This window comes from Pholis gunnellus (genome assembly GCF_910591455.1).
Source record: "Pholis gunnellus genome assembly, chromosome: 21".
Lineage (NCBI taxonomy): Eukaryota > Metazoa > Chordata > Actinopteri > Perciformes > Pholidae > Pholis > Pholis gunnellus.
The window spans coordinates 12,968,940-12,988,032 of record NC_136548.1 but is presented as its reverse complement, the minus strand read 5'-3'; the positions used below and the strand labels follow the sequence as shown (position 1 = coordinate 12,988,032).

General features: G+C 42.7%; 1 protein-coding gene across 1 annotated transcript in view; it reads left to right on the top strand.

Annotated features, from left to right (window-relative positions):
* pald1a (phosphatase domain containing paladin 1a) overlaps window positions 1-19,093 on the top strand; it is a 36,880-nt gene that overhangs the window by 7,445 nt on the left and 10,342 nt on the right. Inside the window, exons 13-18 of the mRNA XM_079182050.1 lie at window positions 253-369; window positions 738-917; window positions 1,065-1,262; window positions 1,602-1,742; window positions 1,850-1,921; window positions 5,194-5,334. Of these exons, the coding sequence (XP_079038176.1) occupies window positions 253-369; window positions 738-917; window positions 1,065-1,262; window positions 1,602-1,742; window positions 1,850-1,921; window positions 5,194-5,334 (849 nt within the window). The remainder of the gene's footprint in view (window positions 1-252; window positions 370-737; window positions 918-1,064; window positions 1,263-1,601; window positions 1,743-1,849; window positions 1,922-5,193; window positions 5,335-19,093) is intronic.

The window sequence follows — 19,093 nt, the reverse complement described above, 5'->3', positions numbered from 1 at the left end:
CATGAGCACACATACTGAAGATTAATGCCGTGGGCGTTACACTTTTGATTATATGTGTGTCTGTAATCTAAAAAACTAAAAATCGTGCAGGACACTGATGTATTCTCACTGTTTATGCAAAATGCTTCCGCTTTTTCGCTCGCCGCAGGATGTCAATCTTTACTTCGAGATATCTCAAATCTCTCACAGTCCTCCCACTCGTGTCATGTAATCATCTGTATCTTCAATGTTTAACTGCGTGTGTCTTCACAGGTTGCTGATGAGTGTTTGGCCCCTGACGTGCTCAGCACAGTCAAGGAGATGAAGGCGGTCAACTTCAGACGAGTGCCCAAGATGCCTATTTATGGGATGGCTCAGCCAACATCAGAGGTGCAGCAGATTACCTCACACCATCATGGAAATCATACAAAAGCCTTTATTTACTCTGCGACAGTTGTCACACGAATCCTTAACACATCACCTTGAAGGATTTAAAAGGAGATAATTCATTTCAGGGACTACTGCTTCTATCTAGAGAGCATCATTTGTAATACTTACTTATTAGGGCACTTTCACAAGCCATAGTCTTTGTAACAATGTTTTGATTATCACCAATATGCATCCTAGCAGTCAGGAATATTCCTGAGAGTACAAATAGACTCGGAGGAATGACTCATGATGGTTTCGACCACCTCAGGATGCTGGAGTCGGACTTCCAGCTCTTTACCGTCTCTATCGTGAACTTGCTTTGTGTGCAGGCTACCGGAGCAGTTTTGGCCCACCTGACGGACGAGAAGAGGAAACACGCCCACGTGTTGTGGGTCAACTTGCAGGAGGAGCTGGTGCTAGAAGGGAATGGTCAGATTTTTACACCGAGGGAGTCCTCATGCCTGGACCAGCACATTCCTATCCCTTTGTCTGACCCACAGCTGATAGAGGTAGAGTGACTACGATGCTCTTCGGGGCAGTTACAATCAGACAAGTGATCAAGAGTGCCTGAGACGGTCACTAGTTTTGCCGTCAGAAGCTTTAGCATTTGGCCTAGTTGAAGTGAAAATGCTCTCACGTCCCTTCCTGTTCTGTAGAAACTGGAGACCTCTCTGAAGGAGGAGATCCTGCGAGCTCAGAAGTGGCTTGAGGTGACGCTGGAGCAGGAGAAACAGATGAAGATGTTTAAAAGCTGCCTGACGGTCCAGGAGATCTTCAACCAGCACAAAAGCTCCCAGCAGGGCCTCGTGAGCAAACGCATCCCGCTGCCAGACTGCAGCGCGCCCAGGGAAGAGGTAATGATGTGAGGGGGATCATAAACACGTGTTTACTCTCAAACATGCAGGCACCAGGGGCAGAAATAGCTGTTCGGTTCATTTGTTGCAGCTTGTAATGAAGAAAAGTGACGATGACTATGCATTGTGCTCCCTCTAGTGGTTAAGAATGTTCTTCACTATTCAATGTGATTGAATTGAATTATTTTGTACCTTTTCACAACCTCTTACATTGTATTTTATCATTTTCCTCATTGTTATTCATTAATATTGCAGATATATATTCGATATGACAAGTAAAAATTTAAAATTTGAGTAACAAGTCATTTTAAAGCAGTTAGATTTCGTTCTTGTTCTCAGGATTTTGATAAGCTGTTGGACGCCATGAAGAGTTCCTTGGCTGAGGACTCTCACTCAGCCTTTGTTTTTAACTGCTCCAACGGCAAAGGCAGGACCACGACCGCCATGGTTGTCTCTGTTCTGACTCTCTGGCACTTTAATGTAAGACGCTTTCCTCAGTGTCTTATTACCATTGACCTAGAAATGATCCAATGAGTGTTTTCATGATCCAAAGTAACACAGAGAAACTGGTGTCCTCCACTTTGCAGGGTTTTCCAGAGTTTGGTGATGATGAGTTTGTGAGTGTTCCTGACGCCAAGTACACAAAAGGAGAATTTGAGGTATGCACACTTTAAAAAAAACAACTCCTGCGTGTACACATGTGATAACAATTTCTATTTATATAAATTTAGAATGAAGTGGAAACTACTGATGTTAAAAGTTCAGACAAGTTCATGCTGACGATTGGTCATTAAATCGAGTTAGCTAGTCAATCAACAGAACATTAATTATCAACTATTTTGGTGATTCCAAACATCTTTTCAGCCATTTAAAGAAATATGTGAGGATTTGATATCTTGATAATTGGACGGTGGGAAATTTTGCATGGAATTTTTACTTTTTCTGACATTTTATAAACTTTAGAATTTATCTGTGAAATAATCGGCAGATTAATTGATAGTGCTACTGATGGGATTTCCCTCTCAGTTCCATCTGTCCTTCCAGATTCATGGTCATCACAGCACTTAACATCCATTTACATATCAGTGCTGAGACTGTGTTTGTTCTAAAATAAAGTACCTGCAAGGGTGTGATAATTGGAGTGGATTCTACTTTTCATCGTGATTAGTTTTACTTATCATTTAAATCAGTAAAAAAAAGAATCTACGGCTCAAAATACACATACATTTTATGTCACTTTAATTAAACTAGAAAATAAAGAAGAGCTCTGGGAAAATTGCATACTAAGAAGAAGATGCTAATGAGCTGACAATGTATCATGATCAACAGGACAATACATTCATTATGTTTCAACGGCTCAGTAATTACTTTGATTGATTAAACAGCAGCAGATTTTAGTGTGAGTAAAGGGAAAATGAATAGATGCTGTTAATGGTCAAACACATAAATATAAGCTGCCTTGAAGCAGTAGTGTAAGTTACTGCATTCTCTCTACGTCAGCACTGTATTCTTTATTTGAATTGCTGTTTTAATTGAGGTGTTATTGTTGTTGCGTTTAACCGTTTTAAACTCTTCGCTTCCCTGTTGATCAAGCTTGAATTTGTGTCGGTGGCACTTATTTCTTTGTTTGTTCAACTGTAATGTGTTTGCGGCTGCTGCATCGAACCTTTTGTGCACATTGCCCTGTACTCGGCAGAACGGCAGCTTCGAGATTTCATTAGCTTAATGTAGTTGAGTCAATGAAGGCAGTGGAGAATGAGCGTTTATTGAACTTGCTTGTGTTTGCTTGTGGTCAGAGGCCAATATTAGCAGGGCAGCTGTTGTCTCTTTAATGAATCCCATCAGCATGCCATACAACTGTTTACTGAAGGAGTACTGTAGAGCTCTTTTTAGTTTTTCCTCAACTGCACCTGTGATTGAAAGCTTTGGGAAAACAAAGCCAGAAGCCAAAGCCGTTTCTCCTCCGGTCTGAATACTGTCTGTGAATTAGAGCCGCCCGGTGTTTTTCTCGATTCAGAGTCGTGACGACGAATCAGCGGTTGGAACCTGCTGGCCGTGTCCTCAGCACCGTGAACACGGACACACAGAAGCTGTGGCCGCACTCGGCAGGCACACAATGCCTCATGCCAATCACAGCGGCGCGGCCACTCGAGTTTCTGGGATACACAGAGCGGTTGCCCAGGAAACCTCGTCTGCCTCCAATTCAACCTCTGAGGGATGTGTGGTGTTTCCATCTCCATTGCCTCATCTCCCAAAATGGTGTTGCTGTGCTGTGAGGTCCAGAGCATCAAGTGGTGGAGGGAACTGTTGTGGTGCGATATAATCCGCTTCTGGTGTGATACAGTGTTAGTTGATCCTCTGATATTTAGCGCCCGGGTAGATGAAGCGCCTCTAACTCTGTTAAGATTTCCTTGAAGGGGCTAGAATCAATATGTTTCTAATAACATAAAGTGAGCAACTAACTGGTGAACATAGTGGAGCATTTAGCAGCTGAAGAGCCGGATATTTCCCTCAGGAGTCCAAAAACAGAGATGGAAGAGAGTGAATATTGGACTGACATTCATCAGAAACATGACTCCAAATGAATGAATAAGTGAGAATAAGTCAATTTTGTGACCACAACTTGTTTCTGCTGCCCCCAAGTGGCCACAAAAGGAGTGAGCTTGAAGGGATAGTTTGGATGTTTTGGTAAAGCAGAGAGGAGTATCGACTCGGGAGCAAAGCAATGCACTGTTGTAGACGCGTGCTGCAACAAAACTTATTTCAGCCACCTCAAACAAAGGCCCACCTAAAAACAAAAGTGGATGCTGTGTTTAGAGTATTTTCACCCCTTTACCTTGCTGTCAGGCAGCTCTTTCTGATGGAGAGCTGACGCCGTTATACCGATCTCTGCCTCCAGCCTTCAGCTTCCACCGAAACAACTGTAGTTTTATCTCGCAGTGTGTGTGACTTTGGTGTTTTAATGGCTTTGATAACATTGATTTTGTTGTCCTGTAAAGTCAGTCTGTGTATTTAAAAGGCATGTCGTGGATTGAGACTTTCAGGAGAATACGTACATAGTAGGAAAGAATTTTTTTTTGTACGTGACAGAAATCTTGAGGAGAAAAATGTAAAGGTTTCATGCAACCTGACACAAATTGTGTTTTTCAGAAGGACAGTGGTCAGGCATGCTGATGCTGCCAGTCTGAAACACACACTGAATGAGTAAACAGGGTTTTGCCTGCAGGCCTGTTCTGTTCTCTGATCCCGCTCTTTTGTTTTCCTCCCACCCTGCCCCTTGCTTCTTCTTCTTCTTCTCCTTCTTATCGGTGTTATTATTCGTACCCAAAATAAACCGGCTGTCGAGGGGTCACCAACGAGGTTTAGTAAATTAGCTTGCAGCCGACTGCCACACAGTGCTGTGTTTTTACAGGCTGATGGAAACATTGCCCATCTCGGCGAGGTCAACACTGTAAATCATCTCGTACCGATATTTCAATTAGGTCAGGACTGACAGGCAGTACTCTTCCAAACAAACCCAGCAGAGTGTTGCACAAAGAGCCGATATCAACAGACCTCACAAGTCGAACAGAGCCATTTCCTTCAGTTTCTCATCGTATTTGTATGATTATTTTATTCTACTGGCACAAAACAAATTCAAAGTGCTTCATATAATGCACGAAAATCCTGAATAAAACATACAAAATAACACAAATTCTATGCAGGCTGTGCAATTGCTTTTTTATTGCAGAAAACATTACATTACACGTGAAGATTTAGAGATACACAGCACCCTGACAGAAGAAACGATGCTGCTTCTCCTTCTCCTTTAGGTGCATTGGTGTCATTTGTTCTGTTAGGTGGGAGTCAGCAGAACCGGAGTTGGTGGTGCTCGTTCAATTTTGGCTTTAAACACACTGTATAAAGAGTGTCTCCTGTTTCTGCTGTGCAGGTCGTGATGCAGCTGGTGCGTCTGCTCCCCGACGGCCACAGGATGAAGAGGGAGGTGGACATGGCCCTGGACTCCGTCAGCGAGACCATGACCCCCATGCACTACCATCTGCGAGAGATCATCATCTGCACGTACAGACAGGTAGAGCACAACTCCTGTCGTATTCATGACCCGGTAGAGAGCAATGAAAATGCAGGGCATAAGTAGTTAAAAAACTACTTGTGTGTGTATAAACTCGTGTTGATCATGTCTTCAAAAGCAAAGATTCATTATACATTCCTCTGAACTTCCTGGACGATGTCTGTATTATAAGATGAAATCAGAACAAAGGACAAACACTGCTTACTTATGAATCTGTCCTCTTCACACTGACACACAATCAGCATGTTAATAAGGATTTAGATGCAGTTACACATGAGCCCCATAGATGGCGTCAAGAACTAGATTGTAGGTTCCCAGAGACGGATAATGATTGTGGCGCAACATAACTTATCTCTAAAACTCAATGGAATTCCTTTGGGTCTAAATGGAAAAGAGTGAAACAAGTCAAGAAAAGGAAACGGTTGCTTGTGGGTGTTTCGGGCCTGACCTCTTCAAGTTTTATTAAGTGTGCCTGCTGTACAAAACACAGGGGCACGCTTTTCGCAACGAGCGCTGCAACCCACCCATCTTTGGACCCATATCACTTCATCATACTTTGACGCAGAAAAAGGGTTCAAACTGAGACTTGGATCTTTATTTGCACATGTTTTTTTGTTTTTGTTTTTTTACAGACTTGCAGTTAACAATTTTACGATGGGTGTGTTTTGCATGGAACCCACTCCTAGCACCATCCCATAAACGTTTTCTCACAAAACATGTTTAATTCCCACAATTTCCACTCTTGATGCACAATTTGCATGTCAAAACGTAGACAAATTTGTCCTCTCTTACCCAACATCACTCTCTTTGCAACATGACTCAAGTTCTTTTAATAGGTAGCTTGAAAGTGCTTAGAGTGTTGACCAAAAGTCTAATTGATGCTTCTTGGAAGTCTCCTATACAGTAAACGATAGGAACACATGTAATACATCTGTCTTCATTCAAGTCTCTGGTCGCTCATAGCCAAGACTTTTTGTCTGTTTGGGTTCATTTTAGTAATTACAAAATGCAGGTACTGTGAGGAGAATCAGTAGTAATTTTTGCAAAAAAAAACAGCTACATATTTGAAAGGTGTTCCTGGTGAACAAAATGAGCCTGTAGTGGTTTGAAGACCTATCTGGACAAGGTCTCTCTTGATGCTGTGGCCTCTGCAGGACCACGGCTCTGTTTTAGCCATTTGTAATGCAGACTGTAATCATTGTGCCCCTGTGCACCGTCAGCCGTTCTCAGCGCGCTGGAGGCACCCGGTCCTGTCTCCGCCGTATCAATGGGCCTCATTGTCCCATGAACCTTGTCTTTCGCCGATATTCTCTCTCCGTCTGTCACCCTCTGATGCCAAACTCCAGGAAAAGGCTCGCTCTCGGCTCACTTTCAATTCAATTCGGTATCTTGCATTATATTTGCTTCAGCAGTAACAAAAAGCAATGTTGGAAAGCATGATTTTGGTTAAAAATTGGTTGTCACGTTTGCAGTTGTGCCCATTATTCCCAACAGTGACACTTACATTGGAACCTGTTGAGTTTTTGACCACTGGTAATGCTATGGAGCAATATTTTTACGAGTCCCTGGTTTGTTTGTATTATGCACTCGCATGAGGACGCAGGCTATACGCATTCCTGCCGCCAGTTTTGGTAAATGGTAACTGGACTGAACTTGCGCTTTTCTAATCTTCCGACTACTCAAAGCGCTTTAACGCTGCATGTCAACATGCACCCATTCACACTCCTTCATACACCGATGACAGGGGGCTACCATGCAAGGTGCCACCTGCCCATCAAGCCTCTAACGAACCATTTATACACAGCCCGCGGGAGCAATTTGGGGTTAAGTGTCTTGCCAAAGGACATATCGACATGGACTAGCGGAGCTGGGGATCGAACCACTGATTTGAAGGACCTGCTCTACCACTGAGCCACAGTCACTGTACGCTTTGCTATCGATCAACAGTTGGCTGAACATGCAACGGAGCATGGCAGCCGTGTCAGCAAGAAGACAGCAAGCTAGCTTAAATAAATGTGAACAATGCATGATGTGCACGTGTTTGTTAGATCTCAAGAATATACACGTGTGTTTTGGAGAGAAATACTGGATGTGAACAGAACTTTTGTTTATTTATAAGAAAACTTCACAGGGCACCTTAACTACTGTGATCTGTGAATGTGGCGACATCGGTAAAAAGCTATCCATCAGACAGTCTCCAAAGTTAACCAAGTTGTAACTACCATACTTACTGGCTTTGCTTGGTTCCTTATTTGCCTCGTCAGACTTCTTTGTAGCAATGTTGCTTTTTCCAGATTTCCACAATGACTAAGTTATCAGACAATATTATAAACTATAGAAACGGGACCCAAATGTGTAATAAATTAGAATGATCTTTTAACCTTGATACAGCAGACCTCAGGTTGGCACTATGTTCCATTTTAAGCCTTCCCTTCCTGCTAGAACCAGCAGGCCAGGTGATAAACAGTGCCAGATGTTGCAAGAACCCGGCAGGCAGCAGCAGACGAGAGAAGAGGGGAAAAAAAAATTTCACCCCCAACTCTCTCTCTCTCTCTTTTTCTCTTCTCGTAGCCCTCCCCCACTGCAAATCACCCTCCTCCCCTTTGACAGTGGTTGGAAAATGTGTCTTGGATAGAGAAAAAATATATTTACACTGGGACCCGAACCGTCCGCCAGCTCCCAGAGGGGCCTGGGAAGGAGGGGGGGGCGGGGGGGGGGGGGGGGGGGAGTTGGGTTTTTTGGGGGGGTGGGTTCTTCTTGAAGGGCCTGTAAATCCCTGCTGCCAACCAGGCGTGACCTCGCGTTGCAGATGCGTCCTCCAGCATCAAGGCCGACGCAGTGGAGAGGCTACTTCCTCTCCTCCGCTACCAGCACCACCTCCTCCTCCTCCTCCTCCTCCTCCTCCTCCTCCTCCTCCTCCTCCTCCTCCTCCTCCTCCTCCGTCTCTTGCACAAGAATCAGCAGCAGGGGCCTTTTTTTCCATCGTCGAGCCAGTTTGAGATTGAAAATTGCTGAACAGTATTTACTTTAATACTGTTCCCTTTTTGTGTTTACATATGATCTGATCGAATCTGATATTTTCTTAACTGATACACCAACATCTTCACAATCTCTCAATTTCTCAATTTTCTCCACTATTGCAGCTTTCCCCTTTCACCATCTTTCTAAATCATCCTAATTAATTATCAAGATATTCAATTTCCGCCAAAACAATTGTATTTCTCAGCTCTGTCATACCTAGTGCTACCTTTCAGACCACCAGACAGGAGATTGCACAGTCTCGTCTTAATTATCCTGTCTCAGACTTCTCACTGCATGTAGAGAAAATGTGATCAAGATTGCTGGCTTCCACCCAGTCCATCAAGAATCAAAAATTGATTGCTTTTCCACCCAGGTGGTGAGAAAACTGAAACACACAGGGCAAGAGTGAATGAGCAGCGAATCGTGTATGTGTGCGTGTGTGTCTGCGTGGGTGCATGTGTCCAAAGAAAGGCCCTCATGGTTTGGACGGGGCAGTGGAAAAATATTTTCAGAAAGGGGAGAATGGTGTGTGCAGGTTTTCTTGAGGAAAGGTATAGTGGACGTCTTTAGAAAAGAAGAAGGGGGAGGAACTGGGGAGGTTGAGGGGACCACTGCAGCACTGACAGCCAGATACATTCTACTAACGAAGAAGAACAAAGGATTAGAAGGAAAAAACATGAGAACAAGGTTGAAGAAAGTAAGAGGCAGTCACGCTGTAAGGTTAACACATGTTATTGTCCACCTACTGTCCAGCTCTGCACTTTAATCTCGGCTATTTTTAATATTCTTTTGCCTCGAGGATCTTTTGTGTCAAGCCATTTCTTCTCAATTAGAATGACCGCTTGACATAAGTGGGCCAATTACAAGGTGGAGTTGGTAAGGCCAAGGGAAATATTGGCAGGAAAATCAGCCCACCTGAAGTAGAGACAGGTTCTTCTTCTTGGCTGAAGAGTGCGTTTACTCGCAGTTTCTGAAAAGAGGCTGTTGTTTAGACCCAGCACAGGGTGGGAGGGAGGAAAGCGGGAGAGCCAGAGGTTGTTGTTTTTCTTCATAATTTCCTGCCTCTCACATGCCAATGCCAATAACAGTATTTGCTGTCTACAAAATATCTTACTTTGACCGAATCCCATCTGAGCAGGTGCAACCAGCTGAATTTTTTTTTTTTTTTGGGACGTGGGGTAAAACCGCCTCTCTGTGCAATATTAGTCCAGAGAGTAGAGAGTTGTGATGCACTTGTATGTGTGTGTGTGTGTGGCAGTACACGTGGAGGTAAATAAAGCATCTCTGGGGACTTTGCGGAGGGGTTCGGTGAGTCGGGGGGTTACATGCAGCTGCTACCAGTCAGTTGCTCTTCAGGAGCTCATTTATTTTTAGGGAGTTTCCTCAGCTGTAAATGACTTCAAACAATACTCCAATACATCGAGTGAGAGTCTGATGTGATCACTGATGTTGAACGTGACACGATGCATTAAAGAGCCGCTTCGATGGAAACCTCATATTTCTGTCGCTGATGATTTAAAGAGTATATTTAGTTGTAGATTTGCAGCAGATCCTTGTGACATTTTATGAGTTGACCAAAATTAATATTTAAATGAACTGTATCAAGGTTCTCTACCGTCTATCAGCAGGCAAATCACCCTCTCTTTTGAATAATGCATGCAGGTTTTTGTTCCGTTTTTCTATTGTTCGAGGCAGGCAATTTTGCTGATTAGCATACCTTCAACCAAAGATGAGGAACTAATCATTAAAGTCAACTGCGTCATTGGAAACAACTTCACACAAAAACAGAAAAGTTTCACAGTAACCGATTTCAACCCTCTAATCATGGTCTTATTCAGACTGTTTGTTATTCTTATTCGGCGCTTAGTCGCTTTGTAACGTACAGAATATCTATACGTAACCATTTTTCTGTACTGTTATTTGCGCAGCATGCACTCCAGCAGCTGACCTGATGAGATTTAAAATGGTATTTTCAACGGAACAACGCTCGATAATCAGAACGTTGTGTAACCTGTAGTTACGGACTTCTCATTTTTGGTGATTCAGTCATAAACCTGAATAAGTAAACAATGAGCAATCAACAAACTAAATGACAAACTCAGCTTCCAAGTTAATTGGTACTTCTACCTATGCAATCAAAACCTATGCAATACAATTCAACAGCAACACAAAATTGCCATAAATCTGAATCAATGCCTTCCTGCCCAACAGTGGGCTCCTGAAGTGTTAGCGTAGGTGCTTCAGTAGCATCAGTTATATCAGAACTGTAAAAGTATTTTTGCTCTTCTCACGACTGGCTTCGGTAAGAGTTTGACTGACAGATGGTTCATCCAATCAGTGTTGTGTGTTTATTTCACACTTTCCCTGCGAGCGTTCAGGCTCTTGTGCTCTGCCTCACTCTCTACATGCTGACATGCTAGCCTATCCCCTTCTACCCTGAATAACTGAACGGCCCTGGCCTACCCTTTGCCCTGACCTCCCTCATGACCCCCCACCCCCTTCTTAACCACTGGCCCCAGGACACGCTTCAGACCTCACTGAGCACTGCACAGAAGGGTTGCCATTTCCTGCCCTCACACACTAAACCTGTCATTCCCCCAGCCCCACAGACCAGGAATAACTACCTCCAAAACCATGCATGAGTGTTTAAACATGCCTCCAGTAGCTGTGGGCATGGTGTCTGATGGATCCCGTTAAGCCCCCGAATAATTTTTACCAGGAAATGGTCCACCTTTTCTGTCGTGAGCTTTCACCCTAGCTAGCTACTGGCACTGAGCAAATACCTACGGGAATACAATCCCAATGGTGAAGTCACTCAAATGCCAACCATGTGGGATATGCAGGAGTCGTGACTGCGCTGAGTTGCACTTTCACAATGCCCCGGCAGGGAGGCCGTGTTTCGTACGTGGGGACAGTTGTGCAACAGATGAATACCGTGTTAACGACGCCATAACTCCTCTCGAAAAGTGCCACCGACTCTCAGGGTCAGCAAGCAACACCCAGAGACGCCTTGTCAAATGTTTTTTTTTCTCACTCGTACAGCGACTGCTCTCATTAATACTCAATGGTCTTTCTGAATTCATTCATTCTTGGGAAAAAATCATTATAATGACTGGTGAATATGAAATGGGTTCATAGCCTTAACACATTCCATAGATTGACAGGTGCTCAGGTGTGACTTCCATGTGTTGCTGTTTCTACGACTCAAAGCATATTCAGGGATCAGACTGAAGATAGAAATTATTTAAAGTCTACAGTCATGCCAGCAACCCTTCAAAGCGTAATATAAAATATTTGATGATGAAAAACAGAGAGGCAACTTTGCCGTTGTGAGATCCATATGACTAAAAGGGCAAAGCCTGGTTCAGGATCATCAATTCACCCCACATATCTGATTTGTTTCAGTGATTCGGATTCCTCTAGCTTGTTCGTTGTGCTCTCTCTATGGTTGGGAAAAAGCAGTCCTAGCCAATACGAACTTTGTGGGAGGATTAAGGATCGGTACGTCATCTTTTCTGCCACAGCCAGAAAAAGTTATGTGGAAAAAAAATGGATACAAAGATGGTGACAAGCTTGGATGAATACATAGCTATGCTGTTGCAATTGTGAAATGAACTGCTTCTGGCAACTTGTATTGCAGCTTCCGTGTCAAGGGCAAAGGATGGATTTGTCTCCACTGATTTTTAGGGCGAAATGATCCCTTCTACCAAACTGAAGATGTGGAAACTGAATATATACATTTTGGTCATACACACACACACTCATATCGCCTACTGACTCGATGTTTGTGAATAAAACACTACGAGTGACACCTTTCCCAGAGAATGATAACCCTTGTAATCTTTTAGCATGTTAGCATATTAGTTAGCATGGTAACCTGTTCATGTTTACCATGTGCGTTTTTATGTGTTGGACAAGTGGAGATTTTGGAGCTCGGTGGATTCATGGATTTCTTGAGGTCTTATCCGCTGGGACTCGTCTACCAAATGTTATGGCAATGCCTCTATAGTTCATTCAAATTCCCCCTTGAACCAAAGTGTTTGACCATGCTGTAGTGAGGCAACAAACAGCAAATAGCATGGTCTTCACAGCAGCTTTGTGAGCAGCTTTCTCATAAGAAACTATCAATACATTTGCTTTCTATTAACCCCCAGCATCAATTTCTGGCCAAGGGTACAAATTTAATTGGAAGAACTCGAGAGGTTTTTGTATGCAGAATATCTGATTAGTTGTAGCTTGCAGACATACCATTTTAATGGCACAGTGTTGGGTTTGCAGGCACAAGATATTTTGATAGCTCAGTAAATGATTAATTCGCAGTGGGAGTCTCCCTGTGCTCTGTTGCCAGGCATGTGCACGTACAGAATGTACCATAATGTGTGTGGTTAATGTGGGCAGATACTCCAGTCTCTGTGTAGGCTAAGTTGATGAGCCCTGTCTCCTCTTGTGGCTTTTGTAATCTCTGCTCACCAGACACGTGATGTGTTCTTGCTTGGGAAATTGTCCTTTTCTAGTCAAAACGCCTATTGACCATTAATAGACAATACGTTCCTTCTTTAGTTCCCCTTGTTTTTGGATGTTTTGTAGGCTTATATTTGTGTTTGTTTGATTCTGTACTAGAGCTGTTAAATATGTTGTTTAGATATGAAAGGAAAGTAAAATCTTTATTCTGATAGAAATCATAATCCACAAGACTTTGCTTGTGATGTCATGAGAACGTGAGCTCTGAGTCTTAACCAAGTTGTATTTCACATTCATTTTCAAGCCCTTGGCTAGATGGACTGACTGCTTGATGGCAGAGCTGAATATACAGTATGAGGACTGACACAGCTTGCCCCTACAATCCACCTCAACCTCGACCTCATGATTTAATCAGCGTAGTGTGGCTGAGCGACTGGAAAAAGGACAGACAGAGGATTGGAATCTGTAGAAACCATTAACATAAAGGCATCTCCGTCCCCTCCTCTCACTGGCTGCTACATGGCGTCTCTGCTCCCTTTTAAAAAAAGGAGTTTTGAGCACCATCTTGATCCATAAAGATCAGTTCTGCAGCTTGAAGCCAGATGATATTTAACTTAGATTGCTTTTCTACTGGCCAACCTGGCAGGCGGCAGACTGGGTGGGTGGATGGTCATAAAAAATGAAGTGCATGTAAAAAAATATATATGGAGAAATGTATAAGAAATGTTACACATTCCAGCATCTGGGGGATGGACACACTAGGATGCTGACATTTTAAAAGCAATAATAATTGTTTTTATAATAATTATATATTTTGCCTTCCTAATCAGATTAAGTTAACTTCACTCAGACTGAAAAAAGAGAGCAATGTTTTAAGCTTTCATTTGAAAAAAAGAAGGTGGAAAATTAGCCAAGAGAGCTGATATCCAATAATTCATAATAAATATCAGGAGATAAAAGCTTCGCTGACATTTTTTGAATTTCCTGCTTTTAAAAATGCTGAAAATTAGCCAAAAGGAAGTTGCATGGAAGACGGAAGCATTTAACATACATATTAAGACTGGATGTTGTGTCGGCTAGTAAAAGCGCTCCGTGGTAATGAATGTTATTAACCGGATGTAAGTTACGTTGATTGATATTATTATGTGGCAGCTTCCAGAACATCTCTAAGAAAGAATACATCTTTTCATATTCAGATTAGAAATGGAAAAATAATTCAAGATGCAGGTCAAACTATTTCTTGCACATTTGAGAATAAATTAGGTAATGTAGTAGGGCTGTCCTCCACCAAAGAAAATCTTAATCGACTAATCGATTAGTTGATTTAATCAATAGATTTGTAAAACCGATCACCACTTGAAGCCTTGTGTTTACCAGCGATGTGCTCAGAAGTTTCTTGGAAATAAGTCATTCAGCATATAAAAAGGACAAACAAGTTACTTTTTGAGTGTAGTTATGATTTCTATTTCCTTTGTCCAAGATATTCACCAGCCAAACATGGTTATGTTGCATTCGGAGAAGCTAACATGCAAACGGCATACATCATAACATGCTAAATGTCACATGCCAAATTCTAGTTTTTGACCTCTAGTAGCGCTATAGAGCAGTTTTGTTTATGCGCGGGTTCCTGTTTAGCTCGTGCACGCGCATTAGTACACGAAAGCACACACACGAGTGACACAATACGCAGCCCTGCCAATGGTTTCACGCTATTCCACTGATCTACAGTTGGCTGCAATGCACCAAGAAACATAGCAAGGAAGAAGAAGGATGCAAGCTAGTAAACATGGATGTAAACAATACCAGATTTTTAATGTTGACTTTGCAGATGTTTTATTGAGAAAGAAACTGTGTTCAACATGTTTGCTTGGCATCAAGGATACACATAGTGAATTTTGGTACCAAAGAATGTCTAATATACATGTATATATATATATATACTATATATTTAATAATATATTATATAATATAGTCATATTGGATGGAAAGTAGTTCCAGAAAATTGCAGTTGGTGCCTGTTTTGTAATGAACTTACCTGAAAATCAGCATGTATACTCGACTTTGAGTTGTCTGTACATTGAGTCGAGGAGCCATGTGTAGGCTGCCTGTCTGCTCTAGACAGGTCGGGGTTTGGTTTAGGATTTGGGTGGGAGGTGTTCTTGCAGAATCTGATGAATGGTTGCTTGTGCAAACCTGGGTGGGAAGGGCCAATATGGATTGGCCTTTTTACCCCGGCAACCCCATCAGCTAGTAATTGGCACCATATGTCAAGCAGACGGACTGTCTATAATGTGCACTTCTCAAATTCACTCCTCACCCACATGAGCCCACAGAGAGGTCGACCCTCAACACTTGTCTGCCACCATTCAAGGATTAAACTGTGGCGCTCCCTCCGAAGGACATACATTACTTTTCTTTATAGATGAACCAGACTTAAGTCCTCTTTGAGAATTATCAGTATGCAAAATTTTCGTATAATTTCAATACATTTGAGTCCTTCTTTTTCTTCATCCATGTGCTCATTCACCTAAATTAGCAACCAATCAGAGAGCTCTCTTTTATTGACTGCCTCCGCTGCTGACTCAACATGCTCAGCTGGCTTAATGGCCGCCAGTAAGAGTCGATTAGTGCGGACGGTGCCCGACACACCATGAAAACTACGGGCAATGAGCCAACCCAACAGCAGTCCTACAGAAGAGTGGGCACTCAGTGCACGATAAAACAGCTGATTTCTTCCAGACAAATGTCTGAAGTAAGGGGGGCTGGAAAGGATCTCACATACCCAATAATTGCCTTCCTAACCATTTGATGTTTTTGTCACTGCCTTTTAAGTGTAAGAGGCAAAATAAGCAATTTCCCTTTGAATAACCAATAATAGATGCTTGTTGAAAACAGCTTCTGAGAGATGAACTGCCAGACAGAAACCTTTAACAGCAAAATGTCAGCGTGTGTGAGTACTTATGTGCTTTTAGAAATATAAACATGGCTCTTTATATGAATGCTGAGACACTCTTCACTGTTTTCTCATCTTTGAGTGGTTGATGCTATGGCAAAAGATTGAGCTATTAGCCCTTTGACATCAGGGATTTGTAATTTCTCAGCATATGGAACCCTTTTAAACCAAACCTGACGATACTCTGTCTCCCTGTTTACACAAGACATGGGCACGGGTCAGGCAGTATGTCTCATAAGTGCGTGCTGTTTATCTTTAATACACCTAGACCTGCGGGCTGCAGGCCGTGACGCTTATCCGGGGATTATTGTGCACTTTTGTCTGAACCCGGTCTGACGTGTTTGAATTAAACGGCACAGATTGAAAACGTTTTCTGGGGTGATATTGCTTCATACAGATATCGGGTGCATTTACTTTGTTTCTGCAAAGTACATTTCTCTCTGGATAATGCAAATAAAACAAATGTAGTTACATGAAGAGAGATTGTTATGGCATTCAAAATAATAATTTGACATTTAAAGGGATAGTTCCGATTTCTCACAGTGGAGTTGTATGAGATTCTTACCCATAATCGGTGTATCTGCAGTAGATGTACCAGCAAGGGAGCAATGCAATGTACTGCTGTGGACGAGTGCTGAAGCAAAACGTATTTTAGCCACCTAAAAGACAGGCTCAACTACAAAACAAAACAATATCAGTAAAAGGTACGCTATATTTTTACCTTTGGACAGATCCAGGATAGCTGTTTTCCCCTGCTTATAGTTTCTTTTGCTAAGCTAAGCTAACCATCTCCCGCTTATTCAACGGAACGATATGAGATTTTTCCAGTTACTCATTTAACAGAAAGCTGTCACTACCCTCCTCTGTGTCTGCGCAGTGATAACACCCACTTCTCCCACATTGTCCTCGCTCGGAGCCCTGCTCGGCCTTCCAGCATTCCAGGACTCTCTCAACAATGGTATGTGCTCTGTGTTTGGCCTGCCTCCCATCTCACTCAAGACAGAGGACGTTCATCATCACACCTCGGCAGCCGCCTGAACCGTGGCCTTCACCTTTGATAGCCAACTCGGAGTGACCTCGCCTTTTATTTTGAAAGGCCACGCGAGATGAGAGGATTCTGTAGTTTCTCCTCTGTTCTGTTTAGCCAACTCAGTAGAAAGTTACAAGATTGTGAAATTGTTCCACCCGGAGAGGGCGAGTAATAAAGTGCTTTCTAGACTTTTTTTAGCTTGTCAAAAGTGGATGATTATCAGCACAGAGCAGGTTTAAAAAACAAATGTAATCTACGCAAATCCAAAGCTTTCAAAGCGATAGAAATTGACTTCACCACATCCTCCCCAACATTGCTTTCTGAAGGAATTCCTGATACTACACGAAAAGCCGCTCTACCACATATATGCCTCAGACAGATGGCAGCCATTCTGCAGATTGTAGAGGTGTGAATTATGTAATCTTTTCAAACCGATCTTAGCGTATGTGTGTGTGTGTGTGTGTGTGTGTGTGTGTGTTTGTGTTATGAGCTCGGTATGCGCACAGATAGCTGCCAGGCTTTGGCCCTGCGCATTTTGAGAGACGAATAGCTGAAAGCCCTCCGGGTTAGCAGGGCGCACAGGGTGATCAGGTTCACCAGCGTTCACCTGCTCTGCCTCTGTAGTCGACGTTAACTGAGAAAGATTAGATGAAGTTAGGCGCGTGTGTGCTTTTTTTTTTTTTACTTCCTCTGTGTCCTGAGAGAGTTGATAGACAACACACAGCACATCCATTGTTTGCATAGGGGTAGTTTCTCCTCCACTCTGCTGCAGATGCTTGGAAAACTGGGATCCAACCACGGCTGTTTGGGAATGAACAGGAAACCCCACTCATTCCCCCTCTCTCCCTGTTGCGTCATTCAGCCCTGGAATGATCGTATTATGGTGCACTGTGCACATTTTCAAATTACCCTGAGTGCTAGCCCACCTACTTGGTAAACTTTCATTATTCTCTGGGCAGCCCCCACAATGCATTTAACATACCTCCCTGATATGCTGCCAACTGTGTGCAGATAACCTGTTTTATCCATCAGAAACAAAGTTAGTCAGGCGGTCAAAATGCCCATTACAATCTGCTCCGGAGAACGCATCTGAAGAGCTGCTGACATTTCATTGAGCCACACTACACCTCGTCCCGACTTGTTCCTTTCTCTTAACTCCAATTGCATTGACATGTTAACCAATCTTGCACACACCTCACACTCCACCTCACAGCTGGATGGCAGGCCTTTTCGCTAGATGCCGTCAATTGCTCAAGGCTCCAAGCAATCAGAAAACTAGAAAGAAAAAGATAAAGGGAAAACATCTTGACAGAGTCGCCACACTGATGTATGCCTGTCTGCATTCAGTGCTGTAACTGAAGAGCGATCCCAATTACCAGCCTTACTTTGTGAGAAGTGGCACATAATAGGGCTGCTGCAGAGCTGCTTCAACCACTACATTTGTATGTGACTTTGCATATGATTTTGTTGTGATCTTTTGTCCAAGATTGGCTTGCAAAAGCTTTTTCCATCTCCCTAGACGGTTAAATAGTCCCGTAAGAGTGCTATTATCTTTTGTCTTGAATACAAATCAAAGGGATTACAGCAGCATCTCTGTCATCATCTTTGGATAATTGCGCAGTTCTATCGGGCATTACCATGAAAATTGTTATTAATTAGTAATTGTCATAAGAATTACCGTGTAACTGTTGTGTTTATTTATAAAACAGTAGAGTTTAAGGGTAGGCAGAGGAAGTAAACCACTGATAGGGGGACAGTTGTTTTAAATTGGCTTACCGACTAAACTCCTTTCAAATGTCAAAACTGCTATCGGTGTTAATAGATGGAAATAATAAAATGTGTGAGGAGATGAAAGAATTTCATAGGAGAAGGCGCTCTGTGAAATATCTCCACATCTCGCACAGCTCAAAGTTGTCTCGACACAAGTACTTCACTTTGCCTCACAAGTTGGATAAATTCAATTCATTCACAAGGTGTTTGAAGGTCTGTTAAGGCTGAGCTAGCAGGTGGTTCTGTTATCTTTGTCTGTTTAGGCATGAAAGAGCAGGATAGATAGTTATTCATCAGAACGTGATTTCAACTGTTACTGTTAAAGTTCATGGGCCAACCCCATTTCTTATTTTTGCCCCTCGTGTTCGAGTGCCCCTGGCTTTTCGACTTGACCCTCGGAACAGAGTTACAAGGAGTAGTGGTTGAAAATGATTTACTGTGAGCTTAGTGTCATTTCTATGTGTGTATACAATGGAGGAAAATGTAATACAGAGTGATTCATTGTGTTCCACAAAATGACGTGT